The 23,530-nt window shown below is 46.7% G+C and overlaps 1 protein-coding gene across 1 annotated transcript in view; it reads right to left on the bottom strand.

The window, feature by feature from the left end:
• Positions 1–447: 447 nt before the first annotated feature.
• LOC306915928 (synaptopodin 2-like protein) overlaps positions 448–23,530 on the bottom strand; it is a 29,129-nt gene continuing 6,046 nt past the window's right edge. Inside the window, 5 exon segments of the mRNA XM_079493600.1 lie at positions 448–800; positions 802–3,460; positions 17,998–18,458; positions 19,618–19,875; positions 23,527–23,530. The exon segment at positions 23,527–23,530 is cut by the window's right edge and continues 148 nt beyond it. Of these exon segments, the coding sequence (XP_079349726.1) occupies positions 512–800; positions 802–3,460; positions 17,998–18,458; positions 19,618–19,875; positions 23,527–23,530 (3,671 nt within the window). The 3' untranslated portion in view covers positions 448–511.

Below are 23,530 nucleotides of genomic sequence, written 5' to 3'. Positions count from 1 at the left end.
AACATCTTTCCCCTGCCGTCCTCAACAAGCCACGCCACTTGTCTGCGTGTGGTGTGCCCCTTTTTTAAATCATTCTCGTGTTTGCTCAACCTGGCCTTTTCTTAGAGTCCTTGCACATATTTTACAAACGACGGCGTTCCCGTTAATAATTCTATCAACAGAATGCGATGGGTGAAACCATCCGGTTATCAACAGAATGCGATGGGTGAAACCATCCGGTTATCAACAGAATGCGATGGGTGAAACCATCCGGTTATCAACAGAATGCGATGGGTGAAACCATCCGGTGAACACGGTAAGCCGTGCTATGTATGTGAGTTACAATCGCGATATATTCACATGAAACCTTATGTGTGACTTCAAAATAAACTTCAATCCATCCTGAAAAGGAGCAAAATATATAGCCTGATTAATACTCTATTGCACACCGGTGTCGCGCGCAGCCTGAAGTCTCCCGCAGTTAGACGATCCGTTCAGTGCATCCGGACGGACGGACGGACGGAGTCTCGTCTCAGTTCATGTTGGATCCCGGGCGCCACACGCAGGGCTGCAGGCCCAGGTTGGAAGTGCTGAACCTGGGCCTGGGGACCCCCTGGCTGCCACTGGACTGCACGGGTCTGGAAGGACCGCCGTTATTGGGGCCGAGAGGACTCAGATCCGGGGTGCTCTTGAACTGCCTCATGTCGGTCTGCTGCTGGAGGTGGGTGAAAGTCGGGGGGCCGGGGTACGCGGGAGAGGAGAATGTGGGGAGCTGGGGGAGGGGCCCGGTCGGTGCAGGGTGATGCGGGGGAGACAGCGGGGGTGGCGGCGGCGCCCCACTGGGGCTGGTACGGCGTGGCGTTATAGGAGCACACCTGCGGCGGTGGCTGCTGGTAGGCCTGGTAGGGCGCCGGAGCGGTGGGGGGTGCGCAGTCATCGGAGCGCCACATCATGGGCTCGCCCAGCGTGGTGGCGGAGCGGGGCGCGATGACCTTCAGGGAGGGCCCGGTGGACATGGGAGGCGGCGTTGAGAAGCGCCTCACCTCGCGCACGCGGGCCGTCTTCGCCGGCGCCTGTGGCGCCGCGCTCTGAGAAACCCCGCCCCCGTAGGTGAAGAGAGAAGCGTTGAGCTGGTAGGGCTGGTGCATCATGATGTCCACGGCGCTGATGCCCTTGCCGCCCTTGCCTTTGCCCTTGCCTGCACCCCCGGGCGCCGCTTTCGCCGCCCCGGCCTTCTGCGTCTTCTGGGCCTTGAGTGGGCAGGACGGGGAGAGCAGGGGGTTGTAGTTGATGGGGGGCGGCGCGCGGCAGGTGGAGTTGTACCTCCAGGTGGCGGGCAGCGACGGCGTGGGGGAGGCGTCCCGGGGCTGGGCGGGGGAGTAGGGCGCGGCCGAGGCCACGGAGGGCGCGCGCTCCTCCATGTAGCGGTCCATCCTGCTCTGCCTGCGGGCGAACAGCTGCCCTCCCTTCCCTCCCAGCTGAGGGACGACGGCCTGCTGGGGCTTGGGGGCCACGGGCGGGGCCCTGGGGCCCTTCCGGGCCTGCATGAAGTTACAGGCCTCGGCGCCCAGCCTCAGCCAGTCCTCCTCGGGCCCCGACTCGTGGCCTCCGGCCTCGGCGGCGGGGGCGGGCCCGGACGACCCGTTGAGCGCCAGGAAGCTGGGGCCGGCCGGCACGGGCTCGTCCTCCTGGTCGTCGATGTTCTGGAGCATGGAGAGCAGCGCCGGGTTGGGGCTGACGTCCTTGTTCTGCACCGAGCAGAACATGGGCTTCTTCTGGTTGCTGCGGCGGCGCGCCTCCGCCAGGATGCCGGTGCGCGCGGCGGGCACCGACACGCGCTGCTCGCGCGAAGCCAGTGAGTCGGCTGTGGGAGGGGCCTGGGGCGGAGCTGTGGTCGTCACGACGGCGGCGAAAGGGGGCTGCTGCTGCTGGGTCACGGCGGGGGACGCCATGGCGTAGGGGTTGAAAGGGGGCTGCTGCTGCTGGGTCACGGCGGGGGACGCCATGGCGTAGGGGTTGAAAGGGGGCTGCTGCTGCTGGGTCACGGCTGGGGACGCCATGGCGTAGGGGTTGAAAGGGGGCTGCTGCTGCTGGGTCACGGCTGGGGACGCCATGGCGTAGGGGTTGAAAGGGGGCTGCTGCTGCTGGGTCACGGCGGGGGACGCCATGGCGTAGGGGTTGAAGAACTGGGGCGGCGGGGGAGGTCCGGTGGGTTGAGGAGGAGGCTGGGGGGCCGGGACGTAGACCTGGGCTGCAGGGGCAGGGGGCTGTGGGAGTGGGGAGGAGGCAGGGGCGGACATTCCAGGGTAGGGAGGAGGAGGAGGGTGAGGGGTGAAGGCCTGAGCAGCTGATGGATAGACCGGAGGACCTTGAGGCACGGCGGGGGAAGGAGGGGGGTAGAACGGGGCGGCGGCTTCTGCCGGGGGAAATGCGTGGGCGGGGGGATGAGGGGAGAAGGGGGCCATGGAGGCCATGGAGGCGGGGGGCGAGTGCACCATGGGGGGGGAGTAGACGGAGGAGCCTCCGTTGCCGTTCCGTGGGGATATGTAGAGGGAGGCGCTCGACACGGATCTCCTGCTCTCCGGCCCGGGCGGAGGCTGCTGCTGCGTGCGAGTCGGCGGGATGTTCACCATGGATACGGCCATGGATGAGGCGGGCCTCATGGGCTGCGGAGGGCGGAACAGAACCGGCGCCACGGAGGAGCGGGAGAGAGCGGAGCCGGGGGTGAAGGGTCGGGCGGTGCGGTTCAGACTGCCCCCTGGGTTGGAACACAGGTCTGGGTTCATGGCGGGGTTAGCGGGGTAGTGGTTCTGGTGTAGTTCCGAGTGGCTGGGTGGGAGGGCCGAAGCGCTGGCGGGCGGGCTCAGAACGACGCTCGCCCGAGTGACCGCCACGGACCCCCCGTTGTACATGGACACAGCTGGGGGAGACATCTGGGCGGGGTTCCAGTTGGGACCGGTGCCGATTGGCAGATCCCAGCCGTTGATCCCCTCCGATCTCAAGCCCGGATAGGCCGAGCCGTCCGCTCCCGCGTATTCCGACCGCGGGCCTAGGTTGTAGTTTACAAACCCTGGACTCTGATAGGCCGACGTGTCAAAAGCCAGACTGTGGTTGGTTATCGGGGTGGTAGCCGTGGCCGACGGGCAGGCGGAGCTCCTCCTGTCCAGCGTTTCTAGGTAGCCGGTGTCCCACGTGGGGTCAAAGGCCGCGGAGAACCCGTCCTCGTCGACCTCGGAGCCGCTCTGGAAGGAGCTTCCGCCTTCCTCCTCCGTCTCTCCCTCGGTCTCCGTGCCCGCGTCTCCCTCGGCCTTGCCGAAGCAGGTGAGCGTGTACTTCTTGGCTCTCTGCCGGCGCTTCTTGAACATGAGCACCCCCTTGGAGTTGGGGTTGGGAGCGTCAGTGAGCAGCGACGCGATGGAGCGGCATTTCGTGCGAGCCTCTTTCACCTGCTTCTCCACGACGCTCTCTCCACGCTGCAACTCTGAGAGAGAGAGAGAAAGAGAGAGAGAGAGACAGACAGAGAGAGAGAGAGAGAGACAGAGAGAGACACACAGAGAGAGGCAGAGAAATGGAAAATATGAGTAAAGAGGCTCTGTCTTTTCTCCGTCTCTGGGAGGGAAGAAGAAAAACAGACGTGGCGATAACGTCTCTGGCTTGTGCAAAAAGTACTTTGTTATTGGACGGATAACAGGTTGTATCCGTTCGACAATCGACATTGAACATGCTATTCTAATAATGGCAGATGTCTGATTTCTGGCAGTGCCTTGTGGGTTTCGTTTTTATTGGTTTACTGGTCTACAATGACTCTCAAAGTGGGGTCCAGGAACCCTCAGGGGTCCTTGGGGGCGTTCCAAATTGAGCCTTGCAGTTATAACTCTTGAGAGTGTGGAACTAAAGGGACAACATTTGGTTCCGTTTATACACTCTCAGAGTTGGTCACTTGGGTGTTCTTGAAATTAAAATGTTTTAGAACCCCTGGTTCCCTACATCCAGGCAGCGCAGCGCTCCACTCTTCCTTTTTGAGTGGTGCAACCACTCCAAGGAACAGCAATGTCCGTGTTAACCTATGTGTTTGTTCACCTATGTGACTATGTGACTAACTATGAGTACCAGTAGGGACAAAGGTGGCGCTGTTGTGCCAGAAACAGAGATAGAGAGATAGTGCTGCACTGTTGGCTGCTAATGAGAGACAGAGAGAGAGGGGGGGGGGGGGGGGATTGCACCACTCAGTTCACACAGGTGTGATTTTTTTGAACAATATTTAGGGTTTTTTTTTAAATAAAAGCGGATGTACAGTCACACATCCCCACCAGTGATGCAATACTGACAGACTGACTATTTGCTTTGCACTAGACTTTCCATATAGCACATGTAAGATATTTGGTTTTATCCACTCAAAGAGTACTGGTACACTATATGAAACTAAACCTAAGAGTTTATTTGAATTGGCAAATATCATAAATCAACAGATTGAATCAGTGGTTCTCAAAGTGGTGTCCTTGAGTGGATTCCAAGGCGTCCCCAGATAAATGATTGAGAGTTATAGGAACCGAATAGACCCTAACATGTCTTATATAACTCTGAGAGTGTACAAATGGAACCAAATGGACCCAAATGGACCCACCGCTCTCAAAGGTTCGTGGCCTGGTCTCTAATGCAGTGGTTCCCAAGCGTTTTAGCTCGAGACCGAAAAGGAAAATTACATTTTTGCCTGCATGGGACCCAAACTATAGTGAAAATAGCCGATCTACAAGTTCACATCACAGCGCGAAGACATATGTTTTATTGTCTCCACCAGGCCGAAGGCATGGGGAGAGAGTATGTTTTGCACTCCGTCCGTGTGTGTGTGTGTCCTTCCGTCCGTCCTTCTGTCCGTCCGTTATCAGCTAATCTCCGGCACCGTTGGCCCGATCAATGCCAAACTTTGCACACACACTCCCTGGATGCCAACGATGAACCTCTGCCCCACATTTTCCAGAACGGCCTGTTATAGCGCCACCATGAGGCAGCTTTTCACATTGTTTACCTAAAACTGCACCGATCTGCGTGATACGTTGCATGCACACTCCCTAGAGGCCAAGGACAAACCTTTGACCTGCATTTTCCGCATCTGCCTTTTATAGCGCCACCAGGAGGCCGACTTTTGTAAAACACATTTTTTTATATTACTCCTCCAGATTCTGTCCAAAAATCTCACAAATCGTTACACAGTATCTCTATGGTCATGTGCTCAAGTCGGATCTGTCCGATATTTCATATTCCATCCTAATTGGCTATAATTGGCTTTCACAGTTTGCAAGATTGCCCCGTTTTGAACAAAAGCCTCAAATCATGAACGCAGCATGCAATTTACGTGAAATCTTTCACACATTTTCTTACTAGGCTGAGGAATATATCCCACCCTTTTCACATTGGCCTGTTATAGCGCCACCAACAGGTTGATTTTTGCAAAACACATTTTTGGAACAAAATGCTTAAAAAACATGTTTATATTAATCCTAAACATTTTGCCAAACATCTCACACAGTCCTATCCTCCTGGTGGAGACCTGTGCCCAGAAGGGCACTTTTTCTAGTTTGTTTTGCTTTGAATGGAATTGTTATTTTTTTGTATTTCTTTAGAGAATATTGGAATTATTTTTGAATTGGTGAAAAGTTGTGATTTGTTTTTGTTTAAACTTTTTAAGAAAATGTAGGAAACGAAAAAAGGAGATATTTACTTGCGACCCATAAAAAGACAGACATGCATACCAAGCTGTGGGTCATTCAAATTAATTAAAATGAATACAAAAAAGTTGGAGAACCACTGACTGGATTAAATCATACTTCAAGCAGTGTTGTTTTTGGCAGCAAATGTCTATTTTAGTTCAGTCATAGTCTTCATAACTTCATTTAGTTTTAGTCATATTTTAGTCACCTGGAATGTTTTAGTGTTTTTTAGTGACAAAATGTCATACAATTTTAGTCGACTAAATCTGCAGTTGATTTAGTCGACTTTTTATTTTGGCAGGCCTTGATGTTGTCGTATAATGGCTCATTTTACACTTGTTGAAAATAGCCGATCTACAAGCTCACAACGCGTCGCAGAAAATGACTTATACTGGATCTCTTGTCCACTAGTCCCTTCCTAACATTTTAGTCAAGTTTCTATCTGTTGACGAAATTGTCAATACATTCAGTCTTAGTTTTAGTCATCATAGCTTAGTTTTCATTTAGTTACCATTTAGTTTTCGTCAGTGAAAAAAGGTACAGTCGACGAACATTTTTCGTCTTAGTTTTAGTCGACAAAAACAACACTGACTTCAAGTATGCAAGTGTGTCATAGAACTCCGTTCCGTTGGGACGTATTGCCATTTTGGTCTTTTGATACCTTTGGCAACACCCTCGGCGATCCTATTCTATGAGCCACACATCACCACCCTCCCTCATAACACACAAGACAAGACCCGCCTGCAATTAACTATATCCAGATGGGCTATTGAACTATAGCTTGATTTATATATATACATAGTATACAGTATTACAAAAGCTGAGGATTAACAATGACAGACAGCAGAGTGTGTGCTGAAGGATTTATAGATGCAGGAATTGTGCCTACTTTCCTACGTCGAGTGAGTCACTCACTCCAGGAGGGTTAGATCAGGCTGTGCGTGTGCGTGGGTATGTGTGTGCTCGGGTGCGTGTGTGCGCATGCACGCATTGGTGTGTGTGTGTGTGTGTGTGTGCGTGAATCTATTTGAGTCTTTATTATCTCAGTGGGTCTTTAATGTCTCTGCTCATCTTGCATGAATAACCTCTCAAAAATACACAATGGATATACATTAACCGCCGTCGCATCCAGGCTCTCTGTTGAACACACTCGACACAGACAAAAAGACACAGCGCGGAGGGGGGGGGGGGGGGGGGGGGGGGGGCAGATATGCAGCTCTCTTCTCTCACAACAGAACAGCGGGGGCAATAATATTCCATTTCAATGTTTTTTTCAATCCCAACAAAGAGCAGCCAGATCATCCGCCCGTGGCCCCCGGAACATCAATTTAAACCGAGGAAAAGGACCGAGTATATAATCTTCAAATGTCCCATATTTATTCTTTTTTTTGTATGGAGGATTATTATTTCCGCGCGGTATAACAGAGCCATCATATCAACTATCACCTGTCCGCAGAGAGCAGTCGAATGAAGCGATAATATCATAATATCACCACCACATTCCTATATTCCCACAGCACATGAAGGGACTGAGCCCTATAATGAGATGGAAGCACACACCATCCTCAACACTACGCTGACTGAAGATCTAACAGTCCTCACCAGATCGAGACACGTTATCAACTTCAGTACAGAGACCGCAATGCCAAACTGCATTATAACAGAACTTGAGCCAAAGACAATGTGTACGGAAATGTACAAGTGGAACCAAATGGACCCTTATGGGCCCCCCCACCATGGTTCCACTTGTAGATGACGCTCAGAGTTACATCACTCGGGCAAAACTAACTGTTTGCTACAGTATTTTGCGATTGATTTTGCCCTGGCAATGTTCAAGTAAAGTCTTAATGTACTGTGTGTCTGGGTGTGTGTGTGCTGTGTGTGTGTGTGTGTGTGTGTGTGTGTCCTTGCATATATGCGACGTGCGTCTTACCTGTGTAGACCAGGCGTTGGGGGACCCTATGTCCATCTACACGAGACCCTGAAGGAGTTATGAAGTCCCTCATTTTGAAAGTGAGTATGTATTTCTAACCTGCCCACACACCCACACCCACAAATACACACACACACACACACACACCCAGTCACCCACTCACCCACACACACACACACACGCAGAAGTGGGAGATATTGTTGCGTCTCCCAGCCTGCATGCGCTTCCTGCTCTGGGCAGCGGGGGCAGCCCATGTAAAGACCTTTGTTTCTGTTCCGATGACCCAAACCAATGATGTCACCCTCTCTATGTCAGTCACCCTCTATTCCTGTCTGTCTGTCTCTGACAGACATCACACACCTGTCTGGGCTTTCAACCCCCCCCCCACCACACACACGCACACACACACATATACACACACACACACACACACACACGCGCGCACGTTTTTATTACTATACTTGTGAGGACATCATTTTAGGACGGCATCGTTGTGAGTGACAACTCGGCTATTTGTGTCGTGTGTGACATCGTCGCACGACTACATACAAAACAGGGATACGGGATACAAAACGGAATAATTTCATATAGTAAGTCATTAATGTAAAAAGAAAAACCATTTAAAACCAACATTTGTATTGGAAAATGATTCTCACGGTGTCTCTTTCAGAAATTCTACTATATATACTTGCAGGGACATCTGGTACTCATTAGTAGGCTATAGTAATACAAACACAAGGACAGGGAGAACCCCTGGTGTTGTTTAGACAGCAGGGCATTGTGTGTGTGTGTGTGTGTGTGTGTGTGTGTGTGTGTGTGTGTGTGTGTGTGTGTGTGTGTGTGTGTGTGTGTGTGTGTGTGTGTGTGTGTGTGTGTGTGTGTGTGTGTGTGTGTGTGTGTGTGTGTGTGTGTGTGTGTGTGTGTGAAAGAGTCATCAGAGACAGTTATAGAGAACAAGCTCTGAGGTCATAAGTCGTCGCCGATCTGCCATTCTCTGCGCTGCTGTCGCCACCTGCAACCCTTTATCCAACTGTAATGGCTCGTGTGTGTGTGTGTGTGTGTGCGTGTGCGTGTGCGTGTGCGTGCGTGTGCGCGTGTGTAAATGAAGAAACTATCAACATACATCATCTCATTCCGGTCAATCACAATTTGCGTCCTCACTTTTCCGTCTTCACTTTTAGCTTCAATATGTCTGCCAATCAAATCATCGCTATGGGGTGATCAGCCAATCACAAGCCGATGTGTTCACACCAGAGTGTATAAGAATAGTGACACGCTTTGATCTCGCCGCAAAGCGAGTGCCTATGGGCTATAGTTCCAAACATGGCTCCCCCTATGGCTGGAACTATCCCATTGAGATAGAATGAGCACTTCCGATATTCCATTGTTACAATGGGAGTCAACACTAGTGTCGCCACTCTCTTACTAGATTACTCTGGTTCACACAAACCGGGAAAGCTGGGCATAGGAGGGGTTAGCGCTCCTCAAAAACAAAATAAGAATAATTAAAAAAGAAATATATTTGTTTGTATATATATATATATATATATATATATATATATATATATATATATATATATATATACATACAAACAAAATACAAAAGAATAATAACCTTGGTGTGTGCACGTGCGTGCGTGCGTCTGTATGTAATGTAATGTGAGAGAGGACAGGTCCCCATCCTTCTCAGTCGACAGCCTGTCACCATTGTCCCTGTCCTATGAGAAAGCCCCAACCTGAGCCCTGCGCTTCAGAGTCACTGATGTCAGAGAGGACACACTTCTCTCATTACCTGCGTTCAGTAGCCATTACTTCAGTCAGAGCATAGCTATTCATTCCCATCATCCTCTAGTAGTGTCAACGGATCAGTATTATAAGCGCCATCGTCCTGTTTAGGGTCAGACGTTAAAGGTCGAACAAACCTGAGTGTGACTATCTGAAGTAGCCTAAGCCAGTGGTTTCCAAACCTTTTCATCCTAAAGGACCACTTCACCACTTTTCAACATCTCTTCATATAATTGGTCCTCACTAATGTTCATGATAAAACACCACCATTTTGTCTGTGTCTCATAGGAGGGCTTTGGGCAGTTCGGACACCCGTCCACCAGTGACATCATCATTAGGCAGATTTTCTTTTAAACAAGATTTGTTTTAAAATAGATTTAGATTTGTATTATCGTGAGAACGATGGCTTCCATTTTCGCATTGCAACTTTTCAGGACTAGAAAGCCTGCAGTTTCTATTAGCTTGTATTCCCCATCGATGATGTCACTGGAAGACGGTTTCTGAACTGCCCACAGCCCTCCTATGAGACACAGACTGAGTAGAAAAGAATCGTGCCATTTTATCATGATTATTAGTGAGGACCTATTATATGAAGATAGGTTGAAAAGTGGTGAAGTGGTCCTTTAAGGACCCCCAAATTGACACTCATTAGCCCACGGACCCCCCATTTGAAGAGATATGCCGCAGGGACCCCCATAAGAGACGATTTTTACGGCTCTAGCAGTGATTCTCAACGCGTTGAATTTCAAGGACCCCCAGTTTGACATGCATATTCGTCTACAGACCCCCATTTAATGGCATTTCTATCTCTGGGACCCCCAATGTATGTTGTAAATGTAGTTATCTACTACTTTTGAAGTAACTGACAGTTTGAGGAAGGTTTGTGGTTTCATTTCCAAATCCTATAACACAGACAAAACCTGTTCTTAAAGTGGAACTTTAACATTTCCCCAAATATATTGACATTTTCCCAACATATTCCAGATGATCAGAGCAGATCGCCACTATACACCTATAAAACACATCTTCCCCAGAAATAATGCTGATTGACAAGCTCAACTGGCATCGTGTTGTGAGCTTGTGGATCAGCTATTTATAAAAACATAAAAATGGGGCTTGGCGGTTATATGGGCAAAAGTAAACCATAAAAAAAGGATAATTGCAATTTGTAAAGGAAAACGGGTCAATGGATTAACTAAATTTAACACGTTCTTTTAATTTTAGGGATACCGAAAAGATTTTCAACTGGCGGTAAATGTCATTACCCTATGTCTGATTAACATCATATTATGTGTGTGCGTGACGTACAGCGCACACACACACACACACACACACACACACACACACACACACACACACACACACACACACACACACACACACACACACACACACACACACACACACACACACACACACACACACACACACACACACACATAGTCAGCTGTGTGGATCTGTAAGTCACACAGAGCTATGTCTAGTGTCTGTGTCCATGAGACTCATGGTTCAAAGACTATAAATATAACCTTGTGAGTCAAACGCTCAGAAGAACACTGACAGAAGAGATAGATTGGGGTGCCTGGTGGCTTGGGGGGACGGAAGGGGGTGGGGTTGAAATGCCTCTGTTGTATATCACCATGTGGTCATTGGGCCAGTGGGGCCGTGGCCCAGGGGCCCTTGGCTCTCAGGGGCCCTTCGGGGAAATTGGACCGTGAGGTATTAGGTTTGACACCCTGAAAAGGGGCCCTTCATTGGCTGTTGATTTTTTTGTTAAAAAGATGATAAAAACACGGAAAAACACGAAAATGTCGCGCACGCGCGCTATGGGGGCCCTGCAAATATTACCGGCCCAGGGGCCCTCGTGGGGGTTAATCCGTCCCTGCATGTGGTTCTCAAATGTTTTGAATTTCCAGGCAGGACCGCCATGCATAACTCTTGAGGGTGTATAAATTGGGTCCATTTTGGTTCCATTGTGTAAACAAAACAGACCCTCAGAGTGTACAAATGTCACAATGAACTCTGAGAGTGTGTTGTGTATAGCCTACATTGTACAAATGGTGTGTACAACATATTGTGGTTATAATGGTCCCACTGAGCATTTTTTGGTCTAATAGACGTCTAATATTCGCCTAAAGGGCCGTCTAAAAATGAGATAAAAAACGTCTAATTAGTTGATTAGCGGTTGATTAGACGTCTATATATAGACGGTCTATATATAGACGTTCAAACAACCGCTAATCAACGTCTAATCTAAGAATAGACGTCTAAAACAACTTCCATTTTTAGACGTTTTTTATCTCATTTTTAGACGCACGTCTAATAGCCGGCTATTACTCTCAGAGTTACGAACCTGTAAGGGTCTACTTGGAATCCCCTTAAAGGGATAGTTCAGATTTTTTGAACTTAAGTTGTATGAAATACTTGCCATTAATATAGTGGTTGCAACTGTATTAATTGATTGCCCGAGTTCCATGGTGGGAGTTCTGCTCTGGTTTTGGTCAATATTAAGTAGTTCCGGTCATTTTGTGGGGGGCACTGGGGCCACGCAGTAAAAGTAAATGAATCCACAAAACTAACGTAATTTGTATTGTTGACCTATTTCTAAAATATTAGCGCGACTTTCGTTCAACTTTGACCCCTCTATCACATGGAACTATTTTTTGGGCGTAGTGATATGGACACAAAAAACATAGTTCTGTGTGATAGAGGGGTAAAAAAAGAACGGAAGTTGCACTAATATTTTAGAAATAGGTCAACAATACAAATGACGTTAGTTTTGTGGATTAATTTACTTTTCCCACGTGGCCCCCAGTGCCCCCCACAAAATGACCGGAACTACTTTACCAAAACCAGAGCAGAACTCCCACCACAGGACTCGGGCAATCAATTAATACAGTTGCAACCACTATATTAATGGCAAGTATTTCATACAACTTAAGTTCAAAAAATCTGAACTATCCCTTTAAGAAGGAACCCCTGAGAATCATTGTGCCAGTCACAATTCTGACATCTATACCAAAAAAAACTGAATGGCACTTTTGAGGGAGGTTCACCTTACAGCAACCACTAGAGGGCAGATCTCAGCTGTTTAATGACACTTGACACACCTGACAGCTGTTCAAATCCTCCATATAAACTCTAAAGCCAAATTCCGATGCCCCAAGTCTCGGCAACTCGCTCACTCACACTCGGGTCACTCCAGCATGCAGGCAAATTATGGTGAAATTGTGGTGACCTGCCGAAATATGTGACCATCTTGTGGACGTCACACAAGTCTTAAAGAATGTGGCCTAAATACCGCTAGGTTGAACTCTGCTAACAATTTAGATTATTTATGTTCGGACATAGCTCTGGTCCATAGCTCTAATGGGTTTCATTTAGAGCTATGTTACTGTCAACTTCCGGAACTCGCATGAATGCAGACCAGCCTCTCGTCTTTAGCGTAAATAAAAATAACGTTTTTGCTACTCACCAAAACAAAGGCGGGTTGTGTCATTAGAAAGCCTACTTTCCTTAGTGGACGCACTCTGGGCCCCCCACCACACGTATAAACGGTACCTTTTGGCCAGAAAGGGATTTTTTTTCACCGGAATGAAAAATATTCTCTATGAGGCAATTCTCTGGGCAATATCGGTAGAGGGCGCAGCGGAGTAACTAAAAGTATTTTTTTTCCCGGTGGAAATGCTTGCCACTTTCCACCTCTTTTTTTTCTTCTTTTTGTTGTGGTTGGTAATGTAGAAAACAAGCATATAGATTCAGAATGTTAGTGTTCTACGTCTTTGTGGAAACCAAATGGACCCTCACAGGTCACAGTAATCTGAGAGTGTATACATTTTACACTCTCAGAGTTAAATGAACTGATGATTTTAAAAGTGTAGATTGGGGTACCAGAGATGATACAAAAAAAAGTTTGAGAAAGAGTTTGAGAACCACAGCTTTAGATTATGAGTGGTAATGTTTGGCCTGAGGGTGGCGCCAGAGGCAAAGTCACGACGTCACCCAAAACGTTTTGAGGTAATTCATCCATCACATCACGAACAGCTGTGCACTCAGCAGGTTTCCTGCAGACTCAGGAACACTTTGGCCTGACTCACACCTTTACAACAGATTGATGTATGGCTGATGCATGAGACTTATTGACTGATGCAAGCTCACAATGCATTTCCAATGGGAGTCACATGGTTTGACACAACATTTGTGTTGTATGAGGGGGTGGGGGCAGTCGAAACACAGCCGAAAGCCGTACAACACAAATGTTGTGTCAAACCATGTGACTTCCATTGGAAATGCATTGCGAGCTTGCATCAGTAAACAAGTCTCATGCAGCATCCAACAATGTTGTATGCTAGATGCGAAGGTGTGAGTCAGGCCTTACTGTGTGCCATGACAACAACAACAACAACAACAACAACAGAGGCACAAAGTGACTCTCTTATCCCCATACAACCTCTCGCTCATGTTTGTGACAAATATTGTGAAAATAGCCGATCTACAAACTCACAACTCCTCGCAGTGCGGCTATTTTCACAATATTTGTCTGTGGAACCGAGTTGAACTAAATGTGCAGTAGCCTAATGCCTCAACTCCTATAATTACAAGTGCTTGTCTGGGAGGGGGGGGGGGGGGGGGGGGGGGGTGGGGGGGTGTCCCCAGTTTTTTTTGGGGGGGTCCCCAGTTCACATTTGATTATTTTGGGGGGTCACTCAGGGCCTGAAAAGGTTGAGAACCACTGTATTATACGATGTGTAATATGTATACATTTGCCAACAATACCATAAAACAAATCTGATGATAGAATCTCACTGTATATACAGTGTGTACAGTTTTTTGTATATTATATTACAACCTGTGTCACAGCTGTCATATGAGCTTATAGGAGCTGAGAAATGAGAATTTGAACTTGTAAGATGAGTGTGGAACAAAGTGTGTCCCCATATCAGTTCAATAAGGGACACGTCTTTTGGTTTCCCAAAACAAGGGGCGGTTCCTTCATTTCAAGGGACGGTTGGAAACCCTAGACACTAGACAGCACCGTGGTCACATCGGTTCTGAGGTGAGGTCCGGGGATCCTCACGGCTCCTTGAGAGGGTCCCAAATGCAGTGGTGGAAAGTAACTAAGTACTTTTAGGTATTTGTACTTGAATTGAGTTTTTCCAATTTCCAGTACTTTTACAAGCTCACAATGTTGTGAGCTTGTAGATCTGCTGTTTTCAATAGACTTTGTACACATTTTGAACTTTTGAAATGGAACATTCTGAAATATGAGTACTTTTACTTTTAGTACTTTAAGTACATTTTGATGCCGATACTTTTGTACTTTTACTCAAGTACATTTTCAATTTCGTACTTTTACTTGTAACGAAGTAGTTCTAAATTGCAGTATTGGTACTTTTACTTAAGTAAAACAATTGAGTACTTTTTCCACCACTGCCCAAATGGACCCTTGGCTGAGCTCACACCTTTCATGCAATTCTCTGCTCGTTGGATGCTCGTTGGATGCTCGTTGGGTAGTGTCATGGCCGTCCCTCCCTAGATGCATCCATTTCCCACAAGGCTTTGCGGGAAGTGGGCGGTGCGCTAGAGCGGAATGCGGAAAACAACAGACCCACGTTTATCTGCGTGTAGTTTTTGGTGACCAATACGGCGATATGTGGAGTTGTACACTGTCATAATAAAACGGATGGCTTTTTACATACAGAATGGGGCACTGGCTTGCTAAATGAATCAAACTTTCTTCGAAAGACGTCATCCTCTTCTGAACAAGCCAACACACAGAATCAGTGCCTTTAAATCTGGTACTGATTGTTGAAATGACTGGAGACAGCCGTGCGTCATTTCATCATCATCATCATGTCCACACCCAAACGCAGAAACGCATTGAACACAGGATAAAATCACTGCAGTAGCAGGTTTCAATTGTAGGCTATATTATACTTGCTTTTATATTTACACTTATGAGGTGCCAATCATATTTTTTAATGAAGGAATAAGTACCGCATTTTAAAAGCCACCTAAATTGTGAGTGGAAGTGGAACATGTTTCTTTCATTGTCTGTCAGCATGTCACACTATGTGCAAAATCCCGACTCTCGACTTTTCTCAATTAAAAAATGATAGACACTTTACCATTGCTCTGGCGACTTGGCAAGTCCTGCACATAAATTAATAGCAGAGTCAGACCTATAGAAGTAACAAGTTGTGAGCTTGTAGAGTGGCTATATTTTCGAGCTGTATAATAAATGTCACGTTATAATGTGTAGGCTGGCTAATACAAGTTCACGCGCGCACATTGTCAGCATGTAGGCACAGTGACATGCATTCAATGGTGCGCCCTTAATTACCTAAACATGAGAGAGATGTGCCATATACGCACGATGCGATTCCATTCACACCTCTCTCTCTCTCTCTGCACCCTCTCTCTCTCTCTCTCTCTCCTCGCATGACCATGACCATGAAATGGAGAGCAAAATACAGCACGATATAGTTTCACATGCGGCTATGCACACACCACGCATAGACTTGTTGGTGTAGGCTACTGCGCAATGGCATTTGGCCTGGGTGCTTATTGGTAGGTTAATATCCACAGTTTATCCGTAGCGGTCCGCAATGAACCTATTGTTCAAGCTTCGCACTCCAATACAAATTCAACTATTTGAATAAAGGTTGTACACATCAGTGAAATTAACCTCTGGGAAAATCCCTAATTGAGAGAGTGTATAGGCCTGCACCACAGATCATATAGGCTGCATGGCTACAGGACTTGGGCACTACCCATCTCTCTATATCATTTGATAAAGGCATATTAAAAACATGACTTGTACACCCAATGAAAATATAAACTTCACAGAATATATACCACTTCGAATTATAACAATCGGTTGAAGATTATCTGAATATCACACAAGTAAAATCTCAACCTTTTTGCGCAACGGGCCATTGCGCTGAGGACTGGCAGTGTTTTACATATACTTGAGGACCTCTGCTTGGAACGCGCTGCATGTGGACGCAACACTTGGAGCTTGTAGATACACGGAATGACGATAAACATTTCACAGAATATATACCACTTTGAATTAAAACAATCGGTTGTGCTTAGCACTCGGCACCAATGCAAATGAAATAGTCCGCACTGGACTAGTAGGCTGATATATTTATTATTGGATGCAGCAGAGCAGAGCCTTTGCTCACTGCAGTTGATGCAACATAATACGTTTTAAAGTTGTTAACAGTTATATATAAACATGAACACTTGGATAGATATCTGTGTAGTTTCCATGCAGGCACAAGCTGCATTTCTCACCTAATTATAGTAAAAATGATATGCGCTAATAAGCGGTGACATCATCATTTCTCAAAAGCTCTGTCACTCTCCAGTCGGACTTTTCTGCGGGGCTCAGGAGACTACAACTAAACTCCGCCCATTGGGATACAAAACAGCCCTTCTCTCCTATTGGTTGGTGGTTAACCCCACCCTCTGTGTTGGGTGGACGTTGGGTGGATGTTGCGCCTACAAGCTGTTGTATGCATAGATATATGGTTGGCTGTGTGTTGACTGCCCCCCCTCCCCCTCATACAACACAATGTTGGGTCAAAGCACGTGACTCCCATTGGTAATACATTGGGCGGCCATGACACTACCCAACGAGCATCCAACGAGCATCCAACGAGCACAGAATTGCATGAAAGGTGTGAGCTCAGCCTTACAGGTATAGGGAGAGTACGTCCCCCACTCACATTCATAAGATTTTATAGAGCGGGTTATACTCTAAAGTAGGTTTCAATATATGCCTCTTGTTGATGTAATTGAGTATTGTTGTTAACCTATATGTGATGTTTTCACGTTTTTGGGGGGACTACGGCTACAAAATAGCATGTGCTAAATATGGCATGTTTACACTTAATCATTTACACTGTCTTAGTGTCCATTAAGTGTTCATTAATGTGCATTGTTCGGACCAAATAAACACATAAAGTAAAGTTATTCTGAGAGTATACAAATGGAAACAAATGGAGCCCTCCATGTGTATATTCTCTCAGAGTATACTCTCTCAGTGCGGTTTGAGAACCACAGTGACATACATGGATGGAAGACAGTGCATGTACTCACACACTGACAAGTGACATGGATGGAAGACATGTGCATGTACTCAAACACTGACATGGATGGAAGACATGTGCATGTACTCACACACTGACATGGATGGAAGACATGTGCATGTACTCACACTGACAAGTGACACGGATGGAAGACACGTGCATGTACTCACACACTGACATGGATGGAAGACACGTGCATGTACTCACACACTGACATGGATGGAAGACATGTGCATGTATATGTTTCTTTTCCCTTTTTACCTCTTTATGATGAATTCCTGTTCTGTTCTTTGGCTAAATAGAAGTGTATATTTGTACGTCTCTAAATGTTTTGATGAATTGAACAAGGTGGACCCTCTTGTAAACAAGTGTAATGCTTTATTGGGTCGTCCACTCACAGTTAACAGTCTTTGTATTGAGTTGTGCTTGAAACGTACCGTAATTCTGCAAACTGTTAATAAATACTTCAATCAATCAATCAACGTATACTCACTGGCTTGCCGTGCCTTCTCCATGTAGGTGGTGGACAGATCGTCGCTCATGGGGGTCTGCTGTGGCCCCACCATGGGCACCAGCTGACTGGCGGAGCCCATCAGCATCAGCGCCTCGCTGGCCCGCTCCCGCGACACCAGCGGCACCGCCGACGACGCTAGATACGCCTCCTGGAAGCCGCTGTCGCCTTCCTCGCCCAGCTCGCCCTCCACCCCCTGCAGCAGCGGCACTCCCCCGCCACCCCCTGGCGTGTCGGGGGTGAGCGTGTGAGGAGGGATCATGGTGTGTGCCGAGGAGGAGGTGAGCCATTCTTGGTCGTTCTGCTGCATGGGGGGTTGGTAGACCACCTCCCTCCGTGGGACTCCCGGGAGGAGCGACGAGCCGTTCAGCTGGGACTCGAGGCCCTGCTCCCACGACGCGTGGCCCTGCAGGGAAGCCCCTCCGTCTGGGGCGCTCTCGTACCTGCACGGGGACAGAGTAATGCAGTGGGGGGATTTGTTTTAGTATCGGTGGTTCTCAGTTGGGGTCCAATGCCATTCCAGGGGTTCCCTGATGAAATTTGTTTAAAGGAGCATTCAGTGATTTGGGTGATTTGGACCCCCCCCCCCGGTCTGTCCCGGTAACAAGATGTGCACATGCACGCTCTACAGTGGGGGGACACGAAACAGGCCAACAGCACGTACACCAAGGCCCGCCCCCGCTCGATCATGATTGTCGGAAGGCCCCTCTCTATCCTGATTGGATGAAGGCTGGGCCACGTAGCCAAAAACGAAACCTACGGTTTTTTTTTACCCCAGGGGTTAACTGGGGACAGGGAGGAACTCCTTATGGTCAGCACACTGGGAGAATTATCACAACAAAACAAAAAAATAAGTGATATTTGAATTAAGTGAAATCACTGAATATACCTTTAACCATGATGTTAACCCAATTTGATACTTTGAAAATAGCACCTTCAAAAATAAAACCTATCACTTTATACCAGTGGAGTAATATTTGACCAGGAGCCTATAGATACTCCTGGTCAAATATTTGGACTCAAGTACATGGTGTTATGTACTTTGTCCACCATTAGGACCACAAAGAAACGAGTCCCCAGAGTTTCTTTGATGGCCAGTGTTGTGTGTTTGTGTGTGTAGTACTGTGTACCCCATATAGCGATGATTTGATTGGCTGAGCACGGAATGTGTTGGATATTCAATTAAATCTTTATTGCAGACTCAGGGGAATCCATATCACAGTACAAAACAACAATACAATAGATAAAAAATAATAATATAGAAAGGAATATACAATAAAAAGAGTTCCACCATGTTCAGTTTCGAACATACAGACAAGTTCGCCAATGGTTCCACAGTCTGGAGGAGAACCTGACAGAACTACGTATCTGTATACAAAGTGAGGACAGAGAAGTGAGAACGCCAAAAAATGATTGGCCGGAATGTACGTGATGATGTAGCCTACCGGTATGTATGATGATAAGAGCGCCCCTCACTTCACACAAGTGTGATTCTTTTGTTATATGCTTTTAGCCCAAGTGTATTACTTACTGTCTGTACATCCAATCAATCAATCAATCAATCAGACAATCAATCAATCAATCACATCTCATCTCACATACCCGCTCATCTCCGAGGTCTCCGTCTCCTCCTGGCTGTCGTGGCGTGCTGGCGAGCGGGCGTGCGGGTGTGGGGGCGTGCGGCGCGGCCGGCGGTGCGTGGGCGTCTGTGTGTCTGCATCGCTGTCCGTCTCCCCGTAGTAGGCCTCGCTGTCCGGAGGGGAGGTGACGCACCGGGCAGGAGCCCGGCTGGGGAGCGACAGGGAGGAGGAGCAGGGAGGAGGCGCAGAGAGTGGGGCACCCGGGAGAGAGGAGGAGGCTCTGTGGAGACGGACAGAGGGAGGAGAGACCATTCATGCACAGAGAGAGGATGGTTTGTTATGTTGGATGAGGACCATTATTTCTTTAGTTTTGACTTCCATTTGTGTCTGTCTGTGTAATATGCACACACCTGCGTGCGTGCGTGCAATGAAATGAAAGTTACCATCCGCTCCCGACCGGATCATAAACCCGAAATGGGATGGTAAATGGTGCATTTATATAGCGCCTTTATCCAAGGCGCTTTACATAGATTGTGCATTACATTCACCCATACACACGATGGCGACGGAAACCATGCAAGGTACCAACCAGCACATCGGGAGCAATTAGGGCTTCAGTGTCTTGCTCAAGGACACTTCGACACTAACTCTGGGGGAGCCCGGGTTTGAACTGGCAACCTTGCGGTTCCCATCCAGCCACTCTACCCCTGAGTGCACCGCCACCCCTGGGATGCTGCCCAGCAGTGGCGTGCACAGACATTTAGAGGGGCAGGTGCTCAAGTTAAAAAAGGGCACCTTGTGCAGCGCGTGGAACCGGCCGGTTGCCTTAATCCATTTTGGGCGGGAACCCCTTTTGGTGTTAGCATTATGTTATGCTTTAGCTATTGAAAAATAGCAGATCTACAAGCTCATAGCGCGCCACCGAGTGGCGCGCTATGAGCTTGTAGGTCTGCTATTTTTGAAAAATCAAAAAAAAAAAAAGAGAAAAAAAAGTTTTTTTTCCTTTTTTTTTTCAAAAGGGCACATTGCCAAAAGGGCAGGGGGTGCTCTAGCACCCCCTAGTGTTTATCTGTGCACGCCACTGCTGCCCAGGCTTAGTGAGTGAGTGAATACTGGAAAGCTCGCCTCAAAACACATGCAGTCAACCCGGGCGTACAGCTGGCGGAACTGCTCAGCATGGTATTCCTAAACGTAACCTAAATAAACTATACTTAAGCGTTTAACTTTAAACCTAACCTTATTCCTAACCTTAAAGGACAACTTTAGTTTTTTTCAACCAAGGTTCATGTTTTAGGTTGTTATTAGAGAAAGTAAAAGATTTCGTTTTAGGGATTTTTTTTTTCACTTAATTTTTATTGATGAAAAGACAGACAACAAAACAAAAACCAAAAGACAAAACGAAAAAAACAAAAAGAGGAAGACAAAAACAAAAAACAAAAGACAAAGCTGCATTTTTCATATTACAAGATACATTCATTGAAATCCTATTGCATTATCACTAGGCTGACTTTTCCCACTTTTTATAGAACTTATCCTCTTGTAGTCTAAGTATGAATGTTAGTTTTTCCATAACATACAGTTCCTCAGTAATGTCCATCCAATGTTCTTTCGTTGGTGGGTCCTGTTGGTACCAGCGTCGTGTGATCGCTTTCTTACTTTTCGCTAAGAGGATCTTGATTAAATATTTATCATGTATTAGAAACTCTTCAGGGATATTTCCCAGCAGTAAGAAGGAACAAGTCAGAGGTATCTCAAAACACAGAATGGTCTCCAAGGTGGAGTGGATATCCTGCCAGTATTTCTGAATTTTAGGACAAGTCCAGAATATATGAGCGTGGCCCGCTCCCTTGTGGCCACACTGTCTCCAGCATGGCTGATCTGTTTTCAATTGTCTTGACTTAATTTTAGGTGTAATAAAGAATCTCATTAGGTTCTTCCATCAGAATTCTCTCCACATTCTAGAGTTGGTGGACGTAATTTGTGTTTTGCACATATTTACCCATTCCTCTGTAGTGATGGTAATCTCCAACTCTTTTTCCCAATTAGTTTTAATGTATTCTGTGGAGTTGGCCCTAGCTGAAACCAAGGCATTGTATACACACTACTTTTTTGGACTCATGCTTATATGCCTGAATAAAAACCTGTGTGAGATCGTTTGAGGCCACCGGCTCGGAAGCTTTCACCTCCCCCATGAAGTACTCTCGTACTTGAAGGTATCTAAAAGAATCCTTGTTATCTATACACATACACCTATTTTTCAATTGTTCAAAATTCAAAAACACATTGCCATTCATGGCAGTACAGAAAGAGGAAAAACCATACCGAGCCCATCGCCTGAAAGTTTGATCATACACACCAGGCTTAAAATCTGGATCGTAAGCGGGCCACCTCAACACCCTGATTGTCCTCTCCATTCTGAACTGTTTCACGACTTTGAACCAGATATTTAAAGTAAATATTGTGAATGGGTCTAAGATATCATAGTAGGACTTAGCCTGATCTTTATTCCCAATTAAAGTCTGAATAGGGATGTTGATTGAATTAATTTCCAAAGCTTTCCATTTTGCCTCACATTCATCATCACACCAACATATTAAAGGTCTTAATTGAGACGCATAATAGTAATCCCTCAGGTTAGGAAGGGATAGTCCCCCTCTTTCTTTAGGGAGTTGTAAAGTTTGGAATCTGATTCTCGGTTTTTTTCCGTTCCAGATAAATCTAGATATCATTTTATCCCATTCACAAAACTGTTTGACAGGCACCTCCACTGGTAGAGACTGAAAGAAATATAATATCCTAGGTACAACATTCATCTTGACTGCTTCTATTCTAGAACTTAAGTCCAAGGGTGACAGAGACCATCTCTCTATATCTTTTTTAATTTGTGTGATTATGGGTTGATAATTTGCTTCATAGAGTTTAGATAGGTCCTTAGTCAACCTTATTCCCAGATATTTAATTGATTTCGAGTTCCAATTGAAAGGGTAACGCTCTTTTGTTTCTTTTAAGGGCTTGTAATTATCTGTGTTTTATCCACATTGAGTTCATAGCCTGAGAACCGACCATACATTTCCAAGGAGCTCATTAATTTGGGGAGGCATCCATCCGGATTTTTTAAATAAATTAATAAATCATCTGCATATAAAGCTAGCTTCTGCTCATCATCATTTATAGGGATTCCCTGTATTTGAGGGTCTTCTCTGATTGCCTGGGCCAGAGGTTCTATAAAAATGGCGAACAGTCCTGGACTGCAGACGCACCCCTGACGGACGCCACGTGACAGAGTGAACTGGTTCGATAGGTGTCCATTTATTTTAACTCTTGCTGTGGGTTTTGTGTGCAAAGATTTGAAACACCCAATTGATTATTCAGTAAAGCCACATTTTTTAAGTATCAGGAACAAGAAGTCCCACGAAACAGTGTCGTATGCTTTGAACGCATCGAGGCTTACTAAGACCGAGCTTATTTTATGTTGTTTTATGTGATTCATGACATGTAATGTCCGCCTTATATTGTCTTGTGTTTGGCGTCCGCGGATGAAGCCCGTTTTAGGGATTTTAACTGTTTTTGACAGGGGGGGCGGGGGCATTCGAGCATGGGGCTAAATATGTATTTTTTTACAACATTTTATAGCGATTAATTTTTTTATCATATTACTATAGTCCTACTAGACCCCAAGAAATGACATCTGGCCACAAAAGGGGGGGAAGCCACACTGTGGGCAGTATTATGCGTGTCTTAAGTACCAGGTCTTATTACTTAACAGTTTGACGCCATACCCCGCGGAACCCGCCTTTTAATCAAATATCCTACGCTGCCTGGATTGTTTTATTACCTTTGGAGCATACGCTGAAGTATTTGGGCGTTTGATCCGTGAAAATCGGGTAAAAAATGGTCGTTGGTCTTGTTATGATCGTGCGTGCGTGCTGACCTCT

Source organism: Electrona antarctica (assembly GCF_951216825.1).
Source record: "Electrona antarctica genome assembly, chromosome: 22".
NCBI classification, from domain to species: domain Eukaryota; kingdom Metazoa; phylum Chordata; class Actinopteri; order Myctophiformes; family Myctophidae; genus Electrona; species Electrona antarctica.
The sequence above is the reverse complement of the archived record's forward strand: the minus strand, read 5'-3'. Positions and strand labels throughout refer to the sequence as shown.